Raw genomic sequence first — 24191 nt, forward strand, 5'->3', positions numbered from 1 at the left:
AACATCAAACCAAAGAGGTTTATTCTCCAGCCTTAAGGCCTAATGCAATTTGCTTTGCTAGGTTTTCAGCTTCCTTGACCCATCATCACTCCCTTATTTTTTGTTTTTCCATTTTGGAATGGGAACATCTATCCTGTGTCTGTCCCACCATAAGCACGTAACTTACCTGGTTTCATAGGTTTACAGCTGGAGAGGAATTTTGCCTCAAGTCTCGCATGTCATATGTAGATGATATTTGGATGATACTGGGTTTACAACATTAGAGTTGATGCGGAAATGAGTTAAGACTTCAGGGGCTGTTGGGATAGAATATATGTGTGTATTTTACATGTAAGAAGGATGTGAATTTTGGGTTGCTGGGGTGGAATGCTAATGGACCATATTGAATCTCCCTAAAATTCATATGTTGAAGTCCTAACTACCAGTGTGATGGTATTTGAAGATGGAAATAATTAGGCTTGAGAGTGGGATTGTCATAATGAGATTAGTTCCCTTATAAGAAGAGGAAAAGAAACAGATCTTTCTCTAAGAGCATGCACTGAGGAGGGGCCATATGAGCACACAGTGAGAAAGCAGCTGTCTGCAAGCCAGGAAGCAGGTCCTCACTAGTTACCAAATCTTCTGGCACCTTGATCTTGGACTTCCCAGCCCCCAGACCTGTGAGAAATAAATTTCTGTTGTTTAAGCCACTCAGCCTTACGGTATTTTATAGCCTGAGCAAGCTACGACTATTGCCGATCCTGGTATTTCTATAACTTTTTAAATTGTCATATTCAAGCTGATTTCTAGTGCTTGTTTTCGGATATAGATTCACAGCTAGGAAGGACAGTGAGACTTGTGAAATATCTGAAAATTTTCTTTTTCATGTAATACTTGGGTTGGGTTAAAAGATAAACACATGGACAATCTGAGTTTCTGATATTTATTAAACTCTTTCTCTGTCTGGTTTGTTCACAGATGTTCAGCCTGTTGCCTATGAAGAGCCTAAACATTGGTGTTCAATAGTCTACTATGAATTAAACAATCGTGTTGGAGAAGCTTTTCATGCATCTTCTACTAGTGTGTTAGTAGATGGATTCACAGATCCTTCAAATAACAAAAGTAGATTCTGCTTGGGTTTGTTGTCAAATGTTAATCGTAATTCGACAATTGAAAACACTAGGCGACATATTGGAAAAGGTAATCTTGTCATTTTCCTACATTTAATCGAATTCAATCATTTGTTGTACTTGTCATGAACCATGCATTGTGAAAGGTGCTAGAAACATACAAAGAAGTTTGACACGTGGCCTCTGCCTTAAGTTGCCGATATTGAAGAATGTATTAATCAAATAAAGACATGATGTTCCCTCATTTTTTTGTCCTGCTTAGTGTTTCTTCCCAGTGCTAAGGATCTGAAATCATACTACCACTTTGTTTTTTGAGTGTTACCCTGACTGGAACATAAGCTGTACAGAAACTTGCTTTGTTCACAGCAGTATCCCCAGTAGCTAGAAGAGTGCCTCATTGTAAATACACAACACATATTTATGGAATATTGTGTATGAATGCTGGTGAAGGATTAGAATTTTATAATTAAGGTATTTGTGGAGTATTTTGGGTTGAGATGACTTGTAAGTGTTACCATGATGTGAGAGGAGCGGAATTAGAAATGGGAAATCTAGTGTGAATGATACCCCAGTGGCTTCACCACCACTGCTCCCATCTTTTAAATTTAGGCAATAAGGTTTTATTAATAATTCATCCTGCAAGATAGTTGCCATAACAAACCGGGCCCTTTTCATACTGCAATAAAATGTCAAAGTCTCATGCATCAAGTGATCAGGAAGGAAACCCATCCCAGGTAAAGTGTATTGCCTGTTTCTTGAGACGTTTTGTTTTTACCCCTTGCTGCATTTTGCTTCTTTAACTTGAGGGCATCTTGGTCCAAAATAGGAATAAAAGGTAAATAAATATAATTGTGATAGGATTTCTTATAGAAGTGATTCAAAAAAATCCTATGGCCAAAAATAAGTTACGAAACAAAGTTTTCATTGTCTTTTGAGTTTACTGCCAACTTGCCTTAGTTTTTTCAGTGAAGTGCCTCACTTCTAGGCATTGATTTTTTTTTTTCTTCCATCACAGTAGGAGTAATTTAAGGGAAATCTATTTTGTGAATTATTAAATTCTAGAATCAGTTTTTTCTTTTTCCCCAGCATATAGTTCTAGGACCTTTTCTTTCATGGGTTAGTTTTGGGGTGGTGGAGGGATATGTTGGGAACATACTAGGTGACTAGCTTTAGTTATATAATTTGAATATTTAATGTTAAAACTATTTCCGCATATTTATATATTTTTAAAATTTTTCTTTTTTTTGCCCTCACATCTTGCAAAGGAACATATATATTTTTAAATATAAAAAAATTTTAAGTAAGATAAATCTGCCATTTCAAAGCTCTTCTTGTGACCTGAAATTATATATGTAACTTTGGTTTTTTTTTAGTGTTGCTGTCCTCTTTGTTAGCACAAAGAGTGCAAAAGTCTGTCAAATGACTGTTTATGATAGTTGATAGCACTGAGCATTTATTTGAAAGGACTCATCAAAAGATGATTTGGGGTTTTTTTTTTTTAGCCCTCTCTTTCTCTCATAGAGATGATAAATGATTGTTGGGAAAGGAAAAAGAGAACAACCTAAAAATGGATAACTTAATATGCTGCCTATTTGAGGCTTCTCTTGTAGATGCAGGCAGACATTAACCTCTTGATTATCTTTGGCAGCAGAAGGCCATCTAGTGGTAACTTCTGTCTAAAGACTGCTGGAAGTTTGCTGTGGATTAATGGGTACTTTTGTTGCACCATACAGTCTATTTGGTTTCATTGTAATGATTCTTTAAGCTGACTCTTGTGATGTTTGTCTTTTTAAGGTGTTCATCTGTACTATGTTGGTGGAGAGGTGTATGCGGAATGCCTCAGTGACAGCAGCATATTTGTACAGAGTAGGAACTGCAACTTTCATCATGGCTTTCATCCCACCACTGTCTGTAAGATTCCCAGCAGCTGCAGCCTCAAAATTTTTAACAATCAGGAGTTTGCTCAGCTTCTGGCTCAATCTGTCAACCATGGGTTTGAGGCAGTATATGAGCTCACCAAAATGTGTACCATTCGGATGAGTTTTGTCAAGGTGAGTTGTGACCTCTAACATAATTTGAGTCACTATAAATGTGTATATTATGACTTTAGGTTATAATTTTTAAAAATTATTTGTTAAATGAAAGTTGATAATTGCTTTTGGACTGATTTAACAGGTTTTTAAATAAAGTTATTGAATTTGTAATTTTAACTACATAATAGATCTAAGATTTCATTTTGTAATCTTAGACATTATAAAATGCATGATTGATATTGATTTTGATATTGAATAGGGGCTGAGATTATAAGGAATTTTAGTTAAAAGACTAAATTTCTAGAAAGCATTTGTATTAGTCCATTTTCATGCTGCTAATAGACATACTCAAGACTGGGTAATTTATGAAGAAAAAGAGGTTTAATGAACTCACAGTTCCACGTGGCTGGGGAAGCCTCACAATCATGGCGGAAGGTGAAGGAGGAGCAAAGTCATATCTTACATGGCGGCAGGCAAGAGAGAATGAGAGCCAAATGAAAGGGGAAACCCCTTATAAAACTATCGGATCTTATGAGACTTTATTCACTACTGTGAGAACAGTATGGGGGAAACTGCCCCCATGATTCAGTTATGTCCCACTGGGTCCTTTCCACAACATGTGGGAATTATGGGAGCTACAATTTAAGATGAGATTTGGGTGAGGACACAGCCAAATCATATCAGCATTTAATATTAAAATTGCTATTTGAGTCTCTTAACTTCAACAGTTTTGATTATTATTACTAGATTTCATTAGGGTGACTTGGCAGAATTCTTTAGAATACTAAAATTATTTCATTTCTAGCTAAGTACTGTTATTAAAAGTAATGGCAGAAGCCACAATTACTTTTCCACCAACCTTAATATTAAGGATTTGCAAAGTTCAAAGGAACTTTTCAAGTTTTTCATCTACTCTCTTCACCTGACTATATTGACATTCCAAAGATTTGTGCTTAAAATCTGAAAAGAATTTTAGTCATGTATTTAAGCAATCTGTACTGTATCTACATGGTTCTTAAGAATTTAGCACAAGAAGAGCACCTGTCACACGCTGTGCATGGGTTTTTTTCTTTTTGGTATTCAGCCCCAGTCCAGTGTTTTCATGATACTTTGCTGTAGATCTATTGTATACATCAGTTTACTGGTTACCCTGAAGGTATTTCTCCCTTCTTGTACAGTAATGTGACTTTTGCATATTTATTTTAATCTCCACTCCCCAATGTTCTTCACTCCCCTGACCGCCCTCCCTCCCCAACCCAGTTTTCCTGGGCCAAGACTACCATAAGCAGTAAACCAGAGAACCTGATAAATCCAGGAAAATAAAAGTGAAAAATTTCTATTTTAATTTTTATCTGCAGTTTTAGGCTAAAGATTTCAGCTCAGTTCATCCCAGTAATTTCCACCCTTAAAGGATAATCACTATGTGACTGCCACATTAAATTATACATGCATGTATTGATCAATATCTACAGTGCCTTATCTGATATTCAAACAACTTGAAAATAAAAAATTTTTCATTAAAAAAAAAAAACCTGGGCCGGGTGAGGTGGCTCACACCTGTAATCCCAGCACTTTGGGAGGCCAAGGCAGGTGGATCACCTGAGATCAGGAGTTCGAGACCAGCCCGGCCAACATGGTGAAACCCTGTCTCTACTAAAAAATACAAAAATTAGCCGGGCATGGTGGTGGGTGCCTGTAATCCCAGCTACTAGGGAGGCTGAGACAGGAGAATTGTTTGAACCTGGGAGGCGGAGGTTGCAGTTAGCCGAGATTGCGCCATTGCATTCCAGCCTGGGCAAACAAGAGAGAAACTCTGTCTCAAAAAAAAAAAAAAAAGAAAAAAAGAAACTCTGACATGTGACATGATCTTACATGAGGCTATTTATGATTTTGATTTTGATTTTTTATATATGATTCCTTTATTAGTATTTAAGTGACATCTCTTTACGTTTTTTAGTGGTTTCTCCAGGAATTACCAAATGTTATCTTTAACATACCCCAATCTACCTAGAGTTAATATTGTACTATTTTTAGAATGTAAAATATGAAAACCTTGCTGTTGAAGAGTTTTAATTACCTTCTTTTATTCTTTGTGCTATTCATAAATTTTACATCTGCACATTATATATCTTATAATACAGTTAAAATTTTTCCTTTAAATAGTCATTAAGTCTTACAAAGAAATTAAGAGAAAATGGTATTTATAAATATTTGCAGGCAGATTCTTTGGGGCTATGTAAATACACTGTTTCTCCTTTATATTTTACCCACAATTTTTGCATTCTTCAATATATCTTGTCTACAGTAATTATTACTGTGGTGTTCTAGTGGTGATTTTCTATTTTGCATTTATCCCATTAAGGGAGAATGTATCTCAGATCAGAAATATTTGTTTTAATTATGAGATACTGTACTGTGTTACCTTTCTAAGATTAAAAAAAATTATGAACTATAACTGGCTCTAAGGGTTTCTTTTAAGGGAATTATATATTATTTTAGAATTCATGAATCTTTAAATAATGTAGCTGTTGTCTTTTAATTTCATGGTGAATACTAAGACTGGTTTTGTGATAGTTATTCTCTTTATGTAAATTCTACATATCTCTACTGTTAAAAGCTATCTTTTTCTTATGGTAAAATTGGTTTAGAGTGGTTGACAGTTTAAAGAGGGATTTGTGATGATATCTGTTCATTTTCATAGGGTTGGGGAGCAGAATATCACCGGCAGGATGTAACCAGCACCCCATGTTGGATTGAGATTCATCTTCATGGGCCTCTTCAGTGGCTGGATAAAGTCCTTACTCAGATGGGCTCCCCTCTGAACCCCATATCTTCTGTTTCATAATGCAGAAGTATTCTTTTCAATTATATTGTTAGTGGACTTGTTTTAATTTTAGAGAAACTTTGAGTACAGATACTGTGAGCTTACATTGAAAACAGATATTACAGCTTATTTTTTTCTACATAATTGTGACCAATACATTTGTATTTTGTGATGAATCTACATTTGTTTGTATTCATGTTCATGTGATTAACTCTCAGAAGTGTTGTAAAAGATGCAGAGTAAGTATTATGCCCCAGTTCAGAAATTTGGCATTGATCTTAAACTGGAACATGCTTTTACTTTATTGCCCTAACAATTTTTTGTTAAATTTATTTGAAAATGCATCACATGATGAAAAATTTATAGTAGCTTATAAGAGGGCATATACAGTGAAGAGTAAGTTTTCCCTCCTACTCTCGATCTTCCAGAAGCTGTACTTTTACCAGTTTCTTTGTCCCACCAACTTAAAAAAAAAAGTACAATTCATTGTTTTGCAAAAGTGTATGGTAGGGGCTTAAAAGAAACTATAAAGTTTTATTTGAATGAACACTATGCACTGCTGTAACTGGTAGTGTTCAGTAAAAGCAAAATGATAGTTTTCTAGATGACATAAAATTTACATTTAATACAGATAAGTGTTCTTCAGTGTAATGTGACTTCATGCTATATATCTTTTGTAAGACATTTCCTTTTTTAAAAAAATTTTTGCAAATAACTGATCTCAAGTATACGTCATTTACTCAAAATCTGTCATAAGCATTACTTTATAGCTAGTGACAGTGCATGCACAGCCTTGTTCAACTATGTTTGCTGCTTTTGGACAATGTTGCAAGAACTCTGTTTTTGACATGCATTAATCTTTTATTTTGCACTTTTATGGGTGACAGTTTTTAGCATAACCTTTGATAAAATACACTCAAGTGACTTGGACTTAGATGCTTATCCTTACGTCCTTGGTACCTTTTTTGTATTAACAAACACTGCAATTTATAGATTACATTTGTAGGAAGTTATGCTTTTTTCTGGTTTTTGTTTTACTTTCAACCTAGGTTGTAAGACTGTTATTCTATAGCTCCAACTTAAGGTGCCTTTTTAATTCCCTACAGTTTTATGGGTGTTATCAGTGCTGGAGAATCATGTAGTTAATCCCATTGCTCTTACAAGTATCAGCTTACTTGTATCAGCCTCCCTACGCAAGGACCTATGCACTGGAGCCGTAGGAGGCTCTTCAGTTGGGCCCCAAGGATGAGGCTACTGATTTGATACTAAATGAATCAGCAGTGGATGTAGGGATAGCTGATTTTAAAACACTCGACTGGGCACAGTGGCTCACACCTGTAATCCCAGCACTTTGGGAGGCTGAGGCAGGCAGATCATGATGTCAGGAGTTCGAGACCAGCCTGGCCAATATGGTGAAACCCTGTCTCTACAAAAAATACAAAAATTAGCTGGGCATGGTGGTGCGTGCCTGAAGTCCCAGCTACTTGGGAGGCTGAGGCAGAAGAATCACTTGAACCTGGGAGGCGGAGGTTGTGGTGAGCCGAGATCGCACCACTGCACTCCAGCCTGGGCGACAGAGCGAGACTCTGCCTCAAAAAACAAAACAAAACAAAACACTCACCCATCAACGAATATAGACTCTTCTCTCATTTATCGATGATCCTCTTTTTCCATTTTTTAAGTACTTATGTGGAAGCTAGTCTCCCAAAACACAATCTTTAGAGAGAAAAGACATGAACGAACTCCAAAATATCCATTTAATCAATCATGTTTTTGGCTTTGGATAAAGAACTTTGAACCAGTTTTTTTCTCAGGAGCTGTCAAATGGACACTTAGTTATGACATGAGAATGAAGAAATTATTTTGGAAAAAAAAATGACCTAATTTACCTATCAGTGAAAGCTTTATTTTCTGGTGCCTTTTGAAAGTATATGGAGTCATATCATTCTTCTGTTTAAAATGTTAGTTTGGTTTGACTTTCCACTTTGTCCTTTCTGCTCTTGTGAAGAAAAAAAAAGCATTTTCGAGGAAAGAATTATGCAATTTCTTTTGTTTTCTGTGTCATTATTTATTGCTTTTTCAATGTGCAGCCAGTGGATGGTTTTAGTTCTTTCAGATGAACTGCCATTTGTGTTTCAGCTCACAGTTCTTTGCTGGGTAAAAGAAATACTTTCTGACAGTCACCTGAGCCTTAAATGTAAGTATTACATGACATGCATTCTGTTTCTTCCAGAGTTCTGTCTGCCACACGAAAGAGAATATTTGCTTACTTGATAGAACTTTGGCATTTTCATCATTCTTTTACTTAACCAGGCTTATGGCATGATCTCTGGAACAAATTTGTAGGAAAAAAATTACTCCAATTGAATGACTGATGTATGTAATCAACTTCATTGGGCTGCAGTAAACTAGTGGAAATTAGAGAGTTGTTTTATTGGTGTTTTCTACTGTGAGTTAATTAAAAATTGTTTTTATTTGGGGTCATTATGCCACAGTCTTGAGTTAAGATCTTACGTGATTGGCCTTTTCTTTGTTTTCTCTTAGGAGTTGTGTCTCATGAGTGACAGTACTAAAGCTATTAACAACTAAGAGTTTGACAGAGAACTATAAGCCTGTTGTATCTCCTAAAAGTTGTCAACTCCCCACCCTTGGACTTTAAATGAAAATTTTATTCAGTCCAGCTATTCTTACAGTCCCTAAGGATTTTCATATATCTATGTATAGGAGATAAAATTTGCTAGTAAGATTTTTAAAAACTGGCTAGTGAAAGGAAAGTACCTCTGAAAGAAACCATTTTAGCAAATTATGGTTATATGTTTTAATTTAATCTACAGAATGTTTTATAGTAAAATTCTAGCACCACTAGAATAATCACATAGCATGTACAATATATTTATGCTGGCTGAAAAGACAGAATCTGGGAATAATAAAATTGCAACCAGTTTGGTAATGCAAACAGCAGAATAGAATGAAATCTCAGTAATGAATTAAAGCAACAAAAAGATATTGATTGGCAAAAAGCAAGATAGAAGAGATGAATTTGCTTAACATCTCTACATAATATTTATGGTCTGGTCAGTATTGGTCTGGTCAGTATTGCCTGGCTGACGTGAAATGTAAACTAGTAGGCATGTTATTGATCTGCTAAAACTAACCCTTTTTTTAAGAGGAAATTTAAGGAAGACGTCAATCAAAATGTCAAATATGTGTGTCAGAATATAAATAATTTTTCACATTGTATTGTTGCTATATAAAAAAAATAATAGAATTGGTTGGGTTTCTGAGGTGAAATCCAGAGTAAGAGTACTAGACAGTTCAACAAGCCACATCTAATGGCACAGATAGAGGATGTAGCTATTTTATACCTTTCATAACATTTGAGAGTAAGATATCCTTCAGGATGTGAAGTGATTATTAAGTACTCATACCTGAAATCTGTTGTCAAGATTAGAACTGGGGTTCATGTTAAAAACCTTCCATATTACCTGAGGGTACCTGTGGGGAACAGTTTCTTCCCCTGTGTGGTAGTATTTTGTTGGAAGAGAAAGTTTATACGAAAAATGAAATTCTTCCAACAGCAGAGAAACTCTAAAAAGTTTGATAGTACCTATCAAAGTGCTGTACTTCTGTGATAGAGAACATCTGATGTACCAATTTAGATCTATTTCTTTATACTTTTTCTAATCAATTGCTTAATAGTACTTTGGATGATTATCACCTTTGCCACTTAAAATATATAAATATCCTTTTTACTTCATGAGGAAGGAAGAATTTTTTGATAATTACTGAGTTCAGCCTTTTGTGATGACTTATATTTTGGACTTACATTTTAACTTTAAAGAATGTCAGATCCCTTCTTTGTCTTACTAGTTAAATCCTCACCTAATCTCTTGGGTATGAATATAAATGTGTGTCATCGTTATATTGTTCAGCTAGATGAGCAAGTATCTTAGGGTAGTAGGTAGCCTGGTGGTTTTAGAAGTGTTTGGTGATTTTTATGGAGAGAGTTTTCCTAAGTGGTGGTTTATAGGTGGTATCAGATATTATTAGGGCAGCTTTTTGGGGAGTAATCTCAGGTCTCCCAGAGCAGCAGCATTTTTCTCATTGATATAAGTAAGATTCTTAGGAGCTTTTCTTATCACACAAGATGCATGAATCAAATGTGAGAATTGAAGGCATTTCTTCTGCATAAACAAAGAATTCTACCTGCTGGACAGAAACCTGGAAAGTTCTTTGGAATTCGCTGAATTACAGTTTAGTATGTCCTGATTACAGAGTGACAATATTTATCAAGCCTTTGTTATATTGGATTATCTTATCTCTTAAAATACAACTGTATTATAATTGAAATGACAGCCCAAAATTGGATGGTTTACCAAAACCAATGAAAGGGATTTCACACATCAATTTTTATTTCTGTTTTGAAGAGCACATGCTACATAATAATTGCTAGTAGCAATTGCAGTAAAACAGGTGATAAGTTATTTTCTCTGAAAAGATCCAGTCCTAGAGCAGGATTCTTCGATCATTCATGGCAGAGTGAAAAAGGTTTGTATGGTTCTTGTCCAAATAACTCAGTTCTTAAAATTCTTAAAATGATCGTAAACAATTATCCTTTAAAGGTTTATTTGAAGATGGTGTTAAAGTACAGAATTTTGTGTACAGGTAGATTTTTCCGTCCCTCATTAATAGTGCCTTCTTAATTAATACAGACTGGTGTTAGCTATAACAAAACTCCAGTAAGGCCAAAGAATCCCAAGTTCTTTGTGGAAAAAAAAAAAATCTTTTAGGGTCAGATTTTCCCTTCTAATATCATTGAAGATGATGTTGCATTGATTTATTCATAAAGTATTTTAACTATAGGAACTCTAGAAGATAATGGTTAGGCAGGTGATTTTTTTTAAAAATATGGTTGGCGTAAGTTGTATTTTGAAATTCACTTATTTTAAAATCGAAGAGGATTGTAATCATGGAAATAGAATGTTTGTATCTACCTGCCCACATTTTCTTAAAAAGATATTTCATATACAGATAATGAAGACCAAGCTAGTGGCTGCACTGTAGGTCTGCTGCTTATTTGTATTTGTTTTGCTTCTGTTTATGTTGTAGAAGCTGAAATTCTAGCAACATGCTTCAATTCTGTTATTTTGATACTTATGAAAATGTATTAGGTTTTACTATATTGTGCTTTTCAAAGCCATAACTCTTAAGAACTTTGTTTTTGCATATTGTTTGCTAATTCTTTACTTTAATAAACCTCAAAACCTGCTTAATGTGTCTTTTTTTGTTTTGGCTCTGGAGTTGGCCTGCCTGCGTTTGAGTCATGGGCCTCATAGCTTAGACAAGTTGCTTAACCACTCTATGCCTCACTTTCCTGACCTGTAAAGGAAAAGTCTACTTCATAGGAAGGATTTGAGGGAAGATTAATTGAAGTGTAATACAAATACAGTATTTAGAACAGTACTTAGAACATAAGAACTCAAATCTTAAAATTGTTACTATCTTTTACATTTCCACTAGTTCTTTGATTCAGAATAATTACTTCTTATGTTGCTTGACCTCAGTGTATCAACCTTTGATGATCCACTTTGTGAATTTACAATTTTTTATGTCCTTTTGTCTTCTTTTTTGAAAAAATTTTAAATCACAGACTGACTTTGCATCATTGTCACTGTGTTGCACACTTTTACCAACCTCTGAATTACATATACAAGACATGCAAACTCATTCTAATTAGAAAGGAATGGTGAGCGAGGCACAGTGGCTCAGGCCTGTAATCCCAGCTTTTTGGGAGGCTGAGGCAGGTGGATCACCTAAGGTCAGGAGTTCAAGAGAAGCCTGGCCAACATGGTGAAACCCCGTCTCTACTAAAAATCCAAAAATTAGCCGGGTGTGGTGGCGCGTGTCTGTAATCCCAGCTACTTGGGAGGCTGAAGACAGGAGAATCTCTCGAACCCAGGAGGTGGAGGTTGCACTGAGCCAAGATCATGCCATTGTACTGCAGCCTGGGCAACAAGCGATACTGCGTCTCAAAAAAAAAAAAAAAAAAAAGGAATGGTGAAAAATCATGTGCCCTTGCCAGAAATGTAGAAAAACCCAAACTACATATTAACCCTAAAGGATAAAGATAAAAGCACTTGTTCTTTTTTTTTTTTTTTTTTTTTTTTAGATAAAAAAGACTCTATATTCAAGCTTGTCCAGCCTGCACACATGGGCTGCATGTGGTCCAGGACAGCTTTGAATACGGCCCAACACAAATTGGTAAATTTTCTTAAAACATTATGAGATTGTTTTGCGAGTTTTTTTTCTTTTTTTTAGCTCATCAGCTATCGTTAGTGTTGGTGTGTTTTATGTGTGGCCCAAGATAATTATACTTCACTGTGGCCTTGGGAAGCCAAAAGATTGGACATTCCTACCAATTTCTGAGAATCAGTTCCTTCCTATGTCTTTTTACTTAAAAGGCATTTTGTAAGGTATTTTGTAGCAACATCACTGGTTGTTTTAGAAGTGTATAGCACACTTGTCCTAGCAGAAGAAGGTTCAGTGAGCACTAAGAGGATGTTGGCTTCTCTTGGGTTTAAGATAATTAGTTTTCAGGTTGCTGTAGCCAAAACAGTTCAGGTGATGAGGGGTTGGGACAGTGGCTAATACTATTTTGTATTACAGCAGTTTTGATGCAGGTATCGTTTTATAAACATTTTTAAGATTGTCAGTAGACTGCAGCAATGCTTATAAGGAAGATTTATTTAGAGCTCTGTAGTATTTATGATTGAAAGAAGGAAGCATTTTTAAAACACCCTTCCCATTTAACATTTTAAATATTACTGATTTTTGTCATTGAATTTGTAAGTCTGTCATAAACTTTGCAAAAACAAAACTTGTTCTTTCTATCTAAATCAGTTTTTCTGTTTAAAAAAAGGGTAATGGGGCTATAGGGAAAATTCAAAGAAGAGCTATGGGCAGCTTGCTTAACCATCTCCATGTTAAAGTATGTTGGATGGGAGGTGGGAAGAGGGATTTAGACTGGTGGTGAAGACTTATCCATATTATATCAAATGGGTGTGTGTATAATTCCTAGTGAGAGATTTTCTGAGGCAGTTTATTGATGTTTAGAGATGGATTTTGAAAAGATCCTTATACTTTGTCTTAATCAGTTACCCCTTCCCATCTAATAAACCTCCTTCATTATTTCATTTTAAATAATACTTTCATTTGAGATAAATGCTGAGAATTTTAACAGAAAAGTTAAAACTGAAACCCCCAAACCAGTAGCAAAGGTTTATGAGTGTGCCCTTCTAACCTGTTCTGGTAGTCACTGTACATTGATCCTTGGCTTTCTTTGACACATACTTTGCTGATTATAGATGGAGCTCTAGCTCTTTTTGAAAGGGTTCTCAGAGAAATTGGTTTGGTTCCAAAGTGTTTCTTGAGTTCTTTGTACCTAAGAAAGCCTTTCATTCTGCATAGCGTTTATCACCATCCAACATATATATTTCTTTACCCTGTTTATTGACCGTCTTACCTCATGGGAATGTAAGATCTGTGAGGACAGACCTGTGTTGCCACTGCTAGAACAGTTCTTGATACGTTATAAGTAAGCATACCAATATTTGTTGAATGCATGAGAGTACTGAAGCAAGAAGTGCATTTTTTAAGTATTAGAATTTACCTTTTAAATAATGTAATATTTACTTCTTAGTTGAATTGCTTCTAGCTCAATGTTTTATTAGCTCTCTTTATGCCTGAGAAGTGGTTTGATGTGGGGTGGGGTATTGTGGGAGCTGGCTAAAGTATAATTGAGAAGAAGGGGAAATTCAGCTAAGAAAGCACTCATATCCTTTCTCTTTGAACTTTTGGACTTTTGCTCCAAAGTTATCAAATTCTTGGAATTGTTGCTTGTAGAACCTGCAAAATTAATAGTCAAGTTAGAGCTTTAACCTGTTAACATTTAATATTTTCCCAAAGAAAGTAGGAAGGGCATAGTTTCCTTGATACGCTCGACAAGAGAAAATAACCCCAAAAAGTGTACTTTTAATTACACAGCTTACAGAAGCTGGGGTGTTACAAATTTTGTAGTGTGATTTTAGTGCCCTGGTTTAGACCCCGTAATATCCTTCCCTAACTGTTGTACATAAGGGGCAAGCCTTTCATGCACTCAGGTGGGAGTGGGAACAAGGAATACCTTTGAGAGAGAGAACGTATGATAAAACAAATACATGAACCATATTTGTGCTTCAGAATAAAAGATTAATTTTGCTGAAGAGTGTGTGTGGGTGATGTAGGGGGAGAAGTTCAGGAAGAAGAAACAACAGGGTCTAGAGGGTTTTTTAGATTTTGTCCACTTTATAGTTTTGCCAACATTAGTTCAGAAGTGTAACAGTAAACTTTCCCTAATTGCCTTTTGTTTACATAAAATTCTGTGAAATGTGGTTTTCATTAACTTAGAATTGTTTAGACCAAGTTAGTGAATTCAGTGAAGGTGAAGAATGCAGGCACAAACTAGTAATGTGTAACTAGTAAGGCTGGAGAGATGATGTTCATATGAAAAGAAGGTCCTTTCCTTTTATTGTCTGTTTAATAAACTGCTGTAAGCTTACCAATGCCCATTTGCCCTTTCATTGCAGAACACCTGTGTCCAGCTGGATACCACATTTCCTAGCTTTTTTTCAGCTAGGTATGGTCATGTGACTAAGCTTGGCCAGTAGGATATTAGCAGAAGTGATAGGCACCACTTCTGCATTATATCTGGAAGAGGAATGCACCCCTTGCTCTTTTGCCCTTCTCAGTGGCTGGAATGCAGATATGAAGGCAGGATCTAGCACAGATGCCTTGAAGTGGACATGGAAGCCGAGGGATGAGGATGACAGTTGTGCTACCCCTGAAAGAGTACTGTGCTACCCCTGAAAGAGTACTGTGAGAAAGAAACTTGAGTGGCGGATGGCTTTGTTATAGCAGCTTGGACTGTAACCTAATTAATACTAACTTGCCAATTGAGTGATTAACACAGGTCCAACTTTATGGTAGGCAGTAGGGCTGGAATCATTGTTCTTGTCCTCATGGAAAGTGAAGCTATAACAGAGTAGTTCCGAGTTCATTAGGTTAATCAGTTTTGGAGGGTGGAGAAGCAGGACCCACAAATGAGGGTTATTTTAAACTATAGACTCTACTTCTGTGTTTCTGAATATTTTTATTTTTTCTGGCCCTGAGCCGTATGAGCTTGTTCATTCATTTGACTAATATTTGAGGGCTTGTTAGATGTCAGGCTGAGGAATAAGAGTGGTTAAAACAAAAATTCTTTCCCTTAAGGATCTTCATTCTGGTTAATGAAGACACCAAACAAGGTAAATAAAATATATGGTGTGTTTATTAGTAAGTTCCAAAGAGAAAAAAATAAAGCAGGAAAGGAATATACCAGGGTTGGGGAACAAGGTGGAATTATAATTTTAGATATAGTAGCCAGGGAAGGTTTCACTGAGTAAATAATCTTTGATCGAAGTCCAGGAAGATGAGGAAGTTGTTATGTGAAGCAGTGATTTAACCAGTTCTTATTCAAGGCAATTCAGAAGGCATGTGAATGTTACTGCAATGATCTGTGCTTTTCTGCAGAAAATGAATAATTCAAGCAGAAATAGCTAAAGGTACAAACTTTTATTAAATTGCTTGTTCTTTAGTCTCTGCAGGAGATATAGTAATAACTGAAGTGTTACACAGGTGGAGACGGGAAACGTTAGTTGCTAAGAACTTTGGATTACCACCGCTAGGAAACCAGCCACTTGGAAGACCAATCAATAAAGGAGTGTTCAACTCAATATTTCACCTGATACAAGGTTAGTTTAAGGTGGAAAATCAAAGGATATGTGCTCCAATGTAAATACACCTTTTAAATTTACTTTAGCTCTGTTTTCCCTCTGTATTTAATTCAATAAATATTTATTGCCTATTTTCTGTTTAAAACTGTGCTAGGCATTGGGAAACAGCAGTGAACAGGACACATGTTGTCCCTGTTCTCTGTTCATACAACTTACATGTTACTAGTGGGAAGAAGCATTGGGCTACTAATTATGCAGTTATTTATTAGCTATGATTGGGGAGGCAATATGGGGTCATGAGAGGATATAATCTTACCTGAGGATTTAGGCAAGTCCTTTTTGAGGAAGAAACATTTAACTGGAGACCTGAAGGATGAGAAGGCATCAGCCAGAGGAAGGAGGAGAAACAAACAGCTTAGGCAGAGGTAGGGATTGAAAGGCCACTGGAGTGTAAGAGGAGTGAGAGAAGACGAGGCTGGTGGGACCAGTTGATTCTGGTCCTTATTAGGCTTTTGTGTTTAATCCTGAGAGCAAAGAGAAGCCATTGGTGTATATGCTGGGGCTGGCGGCAGATGTGTTTATTGAGTGAGGAGAGACAAAAATGGAAGTAGGGCTTTGAGTTAGGGTTGTGATGGTGGACATAGACAGGAGTAGATGGAGTAGAGTGGTGCCTAGGGGGTGATGAGTTACATATTGAAGGATGAGGAAGAGTTTAGGGTCAAGAATGACCACCATGCATTTTTTACTTTGGGCAGCCATACGCTGGTGCAGTCTATTCAGATGAAGACTGAAGGAGGATCTAATTTAGACAGATGAGTTTTAGGCTTGTTGAGTTCGAAGTTTCCCATGAGATACCCAAATGGAGGTGTTGAGTGGGCTCAGGGATAGTGTGGAGAGAGTCATCTGAAAAGCAACTGAAGCCATGAGAGCAGATGAGATAGTTTAGGGGGAAAGTGCAAAGTGAGAAAAGACCCAGAATAGCTGTCCTCCAACTCTGGGCATACCTGTTGGGAAGTACAGACCTCTTTACTGTTTCCTGATAGCACATGGCTGAAAAAGGACAGGTCACTGACAAAAAGTAGTTTGTACCACTGCATGCACTTCTGAAATGGCCATCCTGGTTAATAATGATAGCTCACATTCAGGGCATTTACTACATAGCAAACATGAGCTGAACACTTTACTGATAATGTTTCACTCCATATTGAAAATCCTTTGAAGAAGGTATTGTCATCTCTATTCTACAGATGATGAAACAGGCTATCAGAAATACAGAAATAACGATGAAGGCATGGAGTGGATGATCAAGCTCAGGTCATTGGTTCCAGAACTCAGACTCTTGGTCACCACTATGCTACCTCTCCTTGACTCCTAGCATCTGCAGCTACCTCCCCACCGTGATCTCCAGCCTCTCCCCCAACCCCCACCAACAAAAATGCGTTTACCTCAACCCTTCTGGCTGCTCACTGTGGCTGGTTATAGCAGAGGAACCCAAACACCTGTGACATGGGCCCTATTCCTATTTTTAGCCTGCCATGCCCTGCTCTCCAAAGGTGGTTTCAAGACATCTTGGAACTGGTGGGAGGGAAAAGGGCAGGAGGATGTGTATGCACAGGTCTACACCCAGACAGTCATCTCTCTTAGTTTGGGCTGCTTCCATAGACTGGGTGGCTTAAACAGAAATTTATTTTCTCACAGTTCCGTAAGCTAGAAGTCCTCCAAGATTTGAGTTCCGGCTGAGTCGGTTTCTAGTGAGGGCCCTCCTCCTAGTTTGCAGATAACCGTCTTCTCACCGTGTCCTCACATGGCCTTTTCTCCGTGCCTGCGCCTGGCCAGAGTTGAGAGCAATCTGTGGTCCCACAAGGACACTAATCCTATCAGAACAGGGCTTCACCCTTATGATTTCATATAACTTTACTTTCTTACTCTAAATACAGCCACTCTGGGGGTTAGGGCTTCAACATATGAATTTTGGGAAGACATATGCATTCAATTTTAACACCACCTAAATATCCAATCACCATGTTGTAGTCCACTTATTCTAAATATTGTAGAGGACAGATCTAAATTCAGCCACATCCCTGCTTCCCAGAAGAGAGTCTGGGGCTGGGTTCAACATGAGGAAGAACCCATTACCCCTCAGTCTAATACTATCCTAGAAAAGAGAACCAAGTTACTCGGGTTCACAGTGCTGGCAGATAATACCTTTACTGACCCTGTGTGCTTTCTAGATTCCAGGTCTATGCAGGCTCAATTACCCAGAAACTTATTCCCAAAGTGTCTATTCATTTGAAGTGGCCAAGCCTTTGGCTTAAGTGGCTGAGGCCACTGCAACCCTGTAGAGACATCAGAGAGAGCCCAAAAGCCTCCTGGATTACTCTGGCTTGAGCTGATTCTGGCCCAGGAACTACAGGTGAATCCTAAGCCAGTCATCTACTCATGTTCTCCCATGAAGGAACCAGTCCTTGCATTTGTTTGTGGTCACAGGAGACAGTGGGCCGTAGTGAGAGCACATCCTGTTGGTGGGGTCTCCTCCCAGCAGCAGTGCTGCTTCACGCCTATAGCTCAGTTCTACAAATAGCTATAGTTTGGACGCTCATTTTCTGCAAGCATTATGCTAGCATGTTGTTATTGGTTATAATAACTTTGGTTATACTCTATTATTCAAACTTGTAGAGCTAGTTGATATAATGCCCATTTTGCAGATGAGGAAATAGGCTCAGATAGGTTATTTGCACAAGGCCATACAGCTAGTGAGAGGTGGAGCTGGGATTTAAAGCCAGGCATTTGAACTCCAGAGCTTGTACGTTTGACCACTCTGCATACTACCTTCAGATCTGGCCATCAGGACATGTGGTGGAGGGATACTCTGCCTCTACATTAGTCTCCTACCTGTCACAAGCCCTCAGACCAAGGCTGAAGGGTCCCCCTACCCCCTCAGAAGCCCTCAGACCAAGGCTGAAGGGTCCCCCATTTCAGCAGCATGTGATTTTGTATGCTAGCCAGGGGCCCTCATATTTCTCACATTTATTTCCGTCTAGTCCAAGGTTCATGCAGATTAGCTTGGGTTACCTTTATTATAGGCTGCAGAGGTTTGGCTACCTTTCTGAAGACTAAACTGAAATGCTGTGTGAGGTGATCATAGAATTGGCATCGTTAGGACCTGGTGGGTATTAGTTCTGGAAGGCGTGAAGAATCAAGCCCAGGGAGGCTTTTCTGGTTTCTATGCTTCGTCTCCAGTGCTTCCTGGGATAGAAGCCAGGAGGGAATCTTGGATACTGACTGAGGAGAAGTGGTGGGCTGGGCTGGGCTGGGCCGGGCCTCAGGAGCCCTGGCCAGTCTCTCTTCCTCAACCTCAGTCTGGTCTCAGGAACCAGTTTCAGTGTCAGAACTCATAGAATTGTTGCAGAATTTTGTGCCTGTATGCATTTGGCCAGGGCCAAGAGTCCTTAGTTTTCTAAAGATTGCCAAAAGCCCAAGTGACCCTAGCATGTGTTAGAATGACTGGATTAGACAGTCTGTCAAATTCTTTTTCAGTCAAACCTTCTCTAAGCTCTAGTGCTCCATTGAGCCAGGTGACTCCTGAAACTATTTTAAAGCCCCGTAAAAAGACTCCCTAGAATTGGGTTAACTTTGGTTAAGGTTATTACAAGCCTTCCTAGTCCCTCTCAAGTTCTTTGAAGTTGATTTCCCCTTAACTGGGTTTATGCATCCATTTCCCTCCTGCCAGGTTCTCCAGGGCAGGCCCCCATCTCCTTTGGGAGGAAGTGCTGGGCAGCTGCCCCACCACCTGACCTTCAGGCTCTTCCTTCACCAGACGGTTCTGGTCCAGATATGGCTCTTCAGGGGTTTCAGGCCCAGGAAAGCTCAGAGCAAAAGGGAAGATGCCAGGTGGAAGGAACTGCCCTGCAGAAAGGGTCCCCAGGAGCCCTGTTAATGGGAATTTATTCAGCAGGTCAGGCAGCAATTTTCCCTGGAGACCATCCTGAAAAAAAAACTTCCCCAAGGAAGTAATTGACCGACCCTGGGAAAAAGCCGAAGAGGAGGTAGTATCATCAAAATGTCCTGGGCGGGGAGGTGGTTCTCGCTTGGGTCTCCTGCTCGGGATCGATCTACCCTTATCCCCTTTTCCAAAGCGGCGCAAACAATTACCAGCACGTTCTCAGCACTAGGTCTAATTGGGTGAGTTTTTATTGTAGAAATGCGCCCCTGAAGATGTGAGACGCGTAGGTGGGCCCCTGCGCCTTTCCACCGGCCTCCCACTGCCCGTGCTCACAGAAGAAACTGGGTCCTTAGACCCAGGCGGGACCCACTGAAACCCCGCGTTCAGTCATTTCCCAGGGGGATGCGGCCCCCCCAGTGCCAACCTTCCAAAGTTCAGGTGAGTTCACGACGCTCGGATCCTAGTGGGGTCCTCCTCGGTGTCAAGGAGCAAGAGAGGCCGTAGCAGCTGTGGGAAACAGCCACAGGGCCTGCGAGTCCAGACAGGTAGCTCCAGGCTAGTTGCACGCTCGCGGTTCCTGCCCCTTCCGTGTGCAAAGTAAGGAAGTCGGCAGGCGGCGAGCAAGCCTCCTGCGCCCGGGGCTGGCGCGCCGTCTTTCAGGAAGGTTTCCGACTGGACCGCCGTCCTTCAGGAAGGTTTCCCGACCCGACCGCCGTCTTTCGGGAAGGTTTCCCGACTGGACCCTCTGTCCAGAGGAAGAAAGATTTGGCCAGGGTATCAGAATCACAGTACCTACAGGTACTGGGATCGAGACCCTACACAGGCTCCCGACGCCTCGGTCTCCCTTTCCTCTCGGGTTGCCACTCTAGTTCAGGAAGGGTCTTTGGGTCAGGGCACAGTGTTCCCAGGGGCCAGCGATCCCCGGCGTCGTGCCCTCCCTACCAGGCTCAAGCTGGCTGCTCTTGGCTAGGTCGGGACGGGGCGCCCGGCGGCCGTGGCTCAGTCCCAAGCTACACCGGCCGCGTCTTCCAGGGCGCGCGGGCGTCGCGCAGCGAGCGGTCGTGGGGCAGCGCGGCGAAGGCCGAATGGCGCAGCTGGCAACCGATGAAGAGGACGACGAGCGCCACCGAGAGCAGCAGCAGGAAGAAGAGCAGCAGGTAGGTGGGCAGGTCGGGCTTTGTGGCCGCGCCGTCCCTCATACCGCGCGCAGTGGCCAACTCCAGCGGCAAAGCGCCTTCTGCCTTGACCGTGGCTCCTGGGGCCAGCGCGCTGCCTACCGCCGCCTCGGGGCCGCCCGTGGCGTTGAATATGTCGCCGTACATGGCCCGCGGGTCCCGCCGACCCCAGCCGGACCGCTTCACTTGGCCTGGAGCATACTGGCGCGACCCGGCGCCTCCATGGCGCGCCCCTCCCGCCCTGCCGCGCGCAACTGACCGAGAGTCGGTGCCTTGGGGCCGGCGGGGACTGCAAAGACCCCGGGACGCGTCCGCTCACTCGCCTCCGCGCTCAGCTGCCTTCCCCGCCGGCTGGCGGACCCCAGTTCTCGGAGCTGGACAGTTCTGTGCCCGCGCCCCACGGGCTCACTGTTTCCGTCGCCACCAGGACAGAGGTCCCAGTCACTGACTCGCCTTTCGGCTTTACAACAGCCCGCTCAGCTCGGACCCTCAGCTCCAGTGAGCTCCAGGTGCTGGGCGCCTCTGGGCTGCGGCGGCGGGGAGAGGCACTCAGCAAGTGCAGCCGCAGCCCGGGGTCTCTGCTGAGCGCCCGGTGGCAGAGCGCACGGAGGGCGGGTGGCCAGGGAGTCCTCCGCGTCCTCCGGCGCCGCCGCCACCGCAGCGTCTCGGAACAGTCCTGCAGCCTCGGGTCCCTGTCGAGACGCCCAGTGTTCAGCGAGCTTGTCCCCACTCCCTCCGGCTGCTGCGCTCCTGTTTTGAGCAGGAGACTGAGCTTTCTGGCGGCTCTGAGCGCGCTCGTGTCCCGGGCGGGGGTTCGGGGGAGGGGCGGGACTGGCGGCGGCTGCCCGGGGGAGCGGCTGCGAACCAATGAGGGGCAAGAGAGGACGCGGCTGCGACTGCCCCCAGCGCGGCCTCACATCACTCAGGGACAGAGGGACAGAGACAGGGACAGAGAGAGAGAGAAAGAGAGAAAAGCACAGGGTCACAGGAAGACTGACGGGCAAAGACACAGTTACAGACCTATGAACAGAGCCACACGCCAAACAGGGACAAACCGTTGAGGTAAGCAAACCAACTCAGAGACAAAGCTCAGCCGAGCGTGCACACCTGCGTTCATTATCCTCCTTGACAGGCTCCCTCCAGGCATGGCCTGGTTTGTTCCGAGTGCCCACTGGCTGCTGGGTAGCGCAGGCCGGGCACACCACCTCCAAGGGTGTGCAGACGCGCTCCCAGACAAGCATGTTCAAGCCAGGACTGATTCTGTGGGCCCCGTGTCCTCTCCGGCTGCGTCCTGCCGGTCTGTGTGCATCCCGCACCGTGTGCAAGAATGTTCAGCTCCCTTTTGCCTATTCTGCCTGGGCACAGAGGGGCAAAAGGAGGACATGGCGCTGGCAGTTGCCCCCCTGCCCTTGGCAGGTCTGGAAAGGCGAGGTGGCCAGGACAGAGGTGTGCAATCAGTTGGATTGAGTGGGGAGGTGTCTCCTTTCCCAGGAGTCTGAACTGCTCACTTCCTCTGCGAAGTCTTCCAGGACCCCCAGACTAGAGTGGGAACAACCACCCTGGACCACCACAGCCCCTGCACTTCTCAACAAGCACCCACACCTCACCTCTGGCCTGTCATTTTCTTTCAGGGCCAGAATTAGGGGGAGGTGGGTGAGAAGCCTAGAGCACAATACTGAATGAGACACTCGCTCTCAGAGTCTGCAAGTGCAGGGTTGGGAGTAGGTGTCTCCTTCAGTTTTGCCCCTAGATGCCTCACCCCTCACCCTAGTCCCAGCCCTGTTGTCTGCTCATTTGTCAGAGACCCTCAAAGGGTCAACCAAGTTCACATCCGTGTCTTTCTCCTCTTTTCCTCATCTCCCATTCAGGGGTGCAATACATGGGGAGAGCTTGGTGGCATTGGCTGAGAGAGCCAGTAGAAAGATGAGTTAGTTATTCTCTCTTCCCACTGCACCTCATGCCTGGCCACCAGCATAACAAGAACAATCAGGGTATGCAAGGCAGACCTTGGCCAGAGCTCATACCCACAAATCCCTGCTCAGCCCAGCAGAATCACCTCCGTGAGCTCTTTGTCGAAGTTGAAACTGTGGTTCCAAGTCCTGACTCTACAGTGTTTGCCAAATGAGGTACAAAAATGCCCTCTTTGGTGTTTTTCACTTAGTTCCATAGATGGACCTGTGGGGGTTTTAGCAGGGCTTGACAGGATTCAGCACTGCCCCATCTACCAATCACCATCCCAGACAGAGCCCCCCTTGGTCCTAGAGGGCTGCCTGGTCTGCTTCCAGGGTGCAGGATGCTGAGCCCCTCCACATGGCTGCCATCAATGCCTCATTTTCCAGATGGCAGAGTTGGCTCTGAGAGGGGCCAGGGCTTATCCGTGTTAGCACAGGACAGCCACCATGTATCAGCGATATAGCAGCAGTGGCAGTGGGCCACTCAGGAGATGGGGGGAGTCCCTTTCTCTGAAGACCTGACCTGTTTCAGACAGCATTTTTCTCAGCCAGCAGCATGCTAGAGAACATTATGTGAAGCCAGAACAGGCCTCCTCACCAGGACTTTCAGCCAGGGGGAGACTCAGCTCATGAGTTGGATGGAGGGGGTTGGGACGGAGGTGACGTTCCTGCTGTCAGTAACTTCCTGGGTCCTGGGAAGGCATGAATGCGGGACTTGGGTAGCTCAGTTTGGGATTTGGCCTGGAATTTCCTCCTGGGGTCTATATGGGAAGTGGCATGGCCTACCTTCCCCACTTTCTCTCAGGTCCACCATAACCCCAGGTATGAACCCAGGAGGGGGGCTTACTGACACAAGGCAGCTCATTTGGGAGGCTCTAAGTGGAATCTGGGGCAGGCCTCAGCCCTTTGGGCTATAAAATGAGGGGCAATGGTAAATAAGTGTTTTCTGGTCCTCCTCTGGAAACAGGCTGTGATTATCCAGGAAATGGTGTGGAGCAGGGTGTCTGCAAAGGGTTTGGTGTGGATGGAAGGTCTCTGCAGCTTCGCTGGTCATGGTGGCAGGACGGGGATGGTGGTGAAACAGGGATGGTAGTGGTGGTGGGCAGGGAAATCTTTGAACCTGATGTCCCCAACACTGCTCATTCCTTCCCCACAGCTGCTGCTGTTCCCATGTGGCATTTTATAGAAATGACACATGCAAGGTCTCCCACCTGTGAATGAAGAAGCTGGAGCTCGGATGTGGGAAGTGGGGCTCCAGAGTCCATGCACTTAGCCATTATAATGAACCTTCTGCCATGGCAGAATGATTCTAGTAGCTACCATTCCTGGCCCTCTTACCACAAGCT

The 24191-nt window shown here is 41.9% G+C and overlaps 2 protein-coding genes across 9 annotated transcripts in view; one reads left to right on the plus strand and one right to left on the minus strand.

The window, feature by feature from the left end:
- SMAD5 (SMAD family member 5) overlaps positions 1 to 11234 on the plus strand; it is a 50012-nt gene extending 38778 nt beyond the window's left edge. For all 8 annotated transcript variants that reach the window (XM_003829249.6, XM_003829250.6, XM_055112712.2 and 5 more), the window contains 3 exons: positions 958 to 1179; positions 2904 to 3160; positions 5844 to 11234. In XM_003829249.6, the coding sequence (XP_003829297.1) occupies positions 958 to 1179; positions 2904 to 3160; positions 5844 to 5987 (623 nt within the window). In that variant the 3' untranslated portion in view covers positions 5988 to 11234. The remainder of the gene's footprint in view (positions 1 to 957; positions 1180 to 2903; positions 3161 to 5843) is intronic.
- Positions 11235 to 20580: 9346 nt separating this feature from the next.
- SMIM32 (small integral membrane protein 32) lies at positions 20581 to 21177 on the minus strand. The gene has a single exon (XM_024928724.4). The coding sequence runs from the start codon at positions 21038 to 21040 to the stop codon at positions 20729 to 20731; it is 312 nt and encodes a 103-aa protein (XP_024784492.1). The 5' UTR covers positions 21041 to 21177; the 3' UTR covers positions 20581 to 20728.
- Between the last annotated feature and the right edge of the window lie 3014 nt (positions 21178 to 24191).

This window comes from Pan paniscus, chromosome 4, assembly GCF_029289425.2.
Source record: "Pan paniscus chromosome 4, NHGRI_mPanPan1-v2.0_pri, whole genome shotgun sequence".
NCBI classification, from domain to species: Eukaryota; Metazoa; Chordata; class Mammalia; order Primates; family Hominidae; genus Pan; species Pan paniscus.

Excerpts from the sequence above, each read along its gene's own strand:
- SMIM32 (XM_024928724.4), bottom strand. The coding sequence starts at position 21,040 with ATGTACGGCGACATATTCAACGCCACGGGCGGCCCCGAGGCGGCGGTA.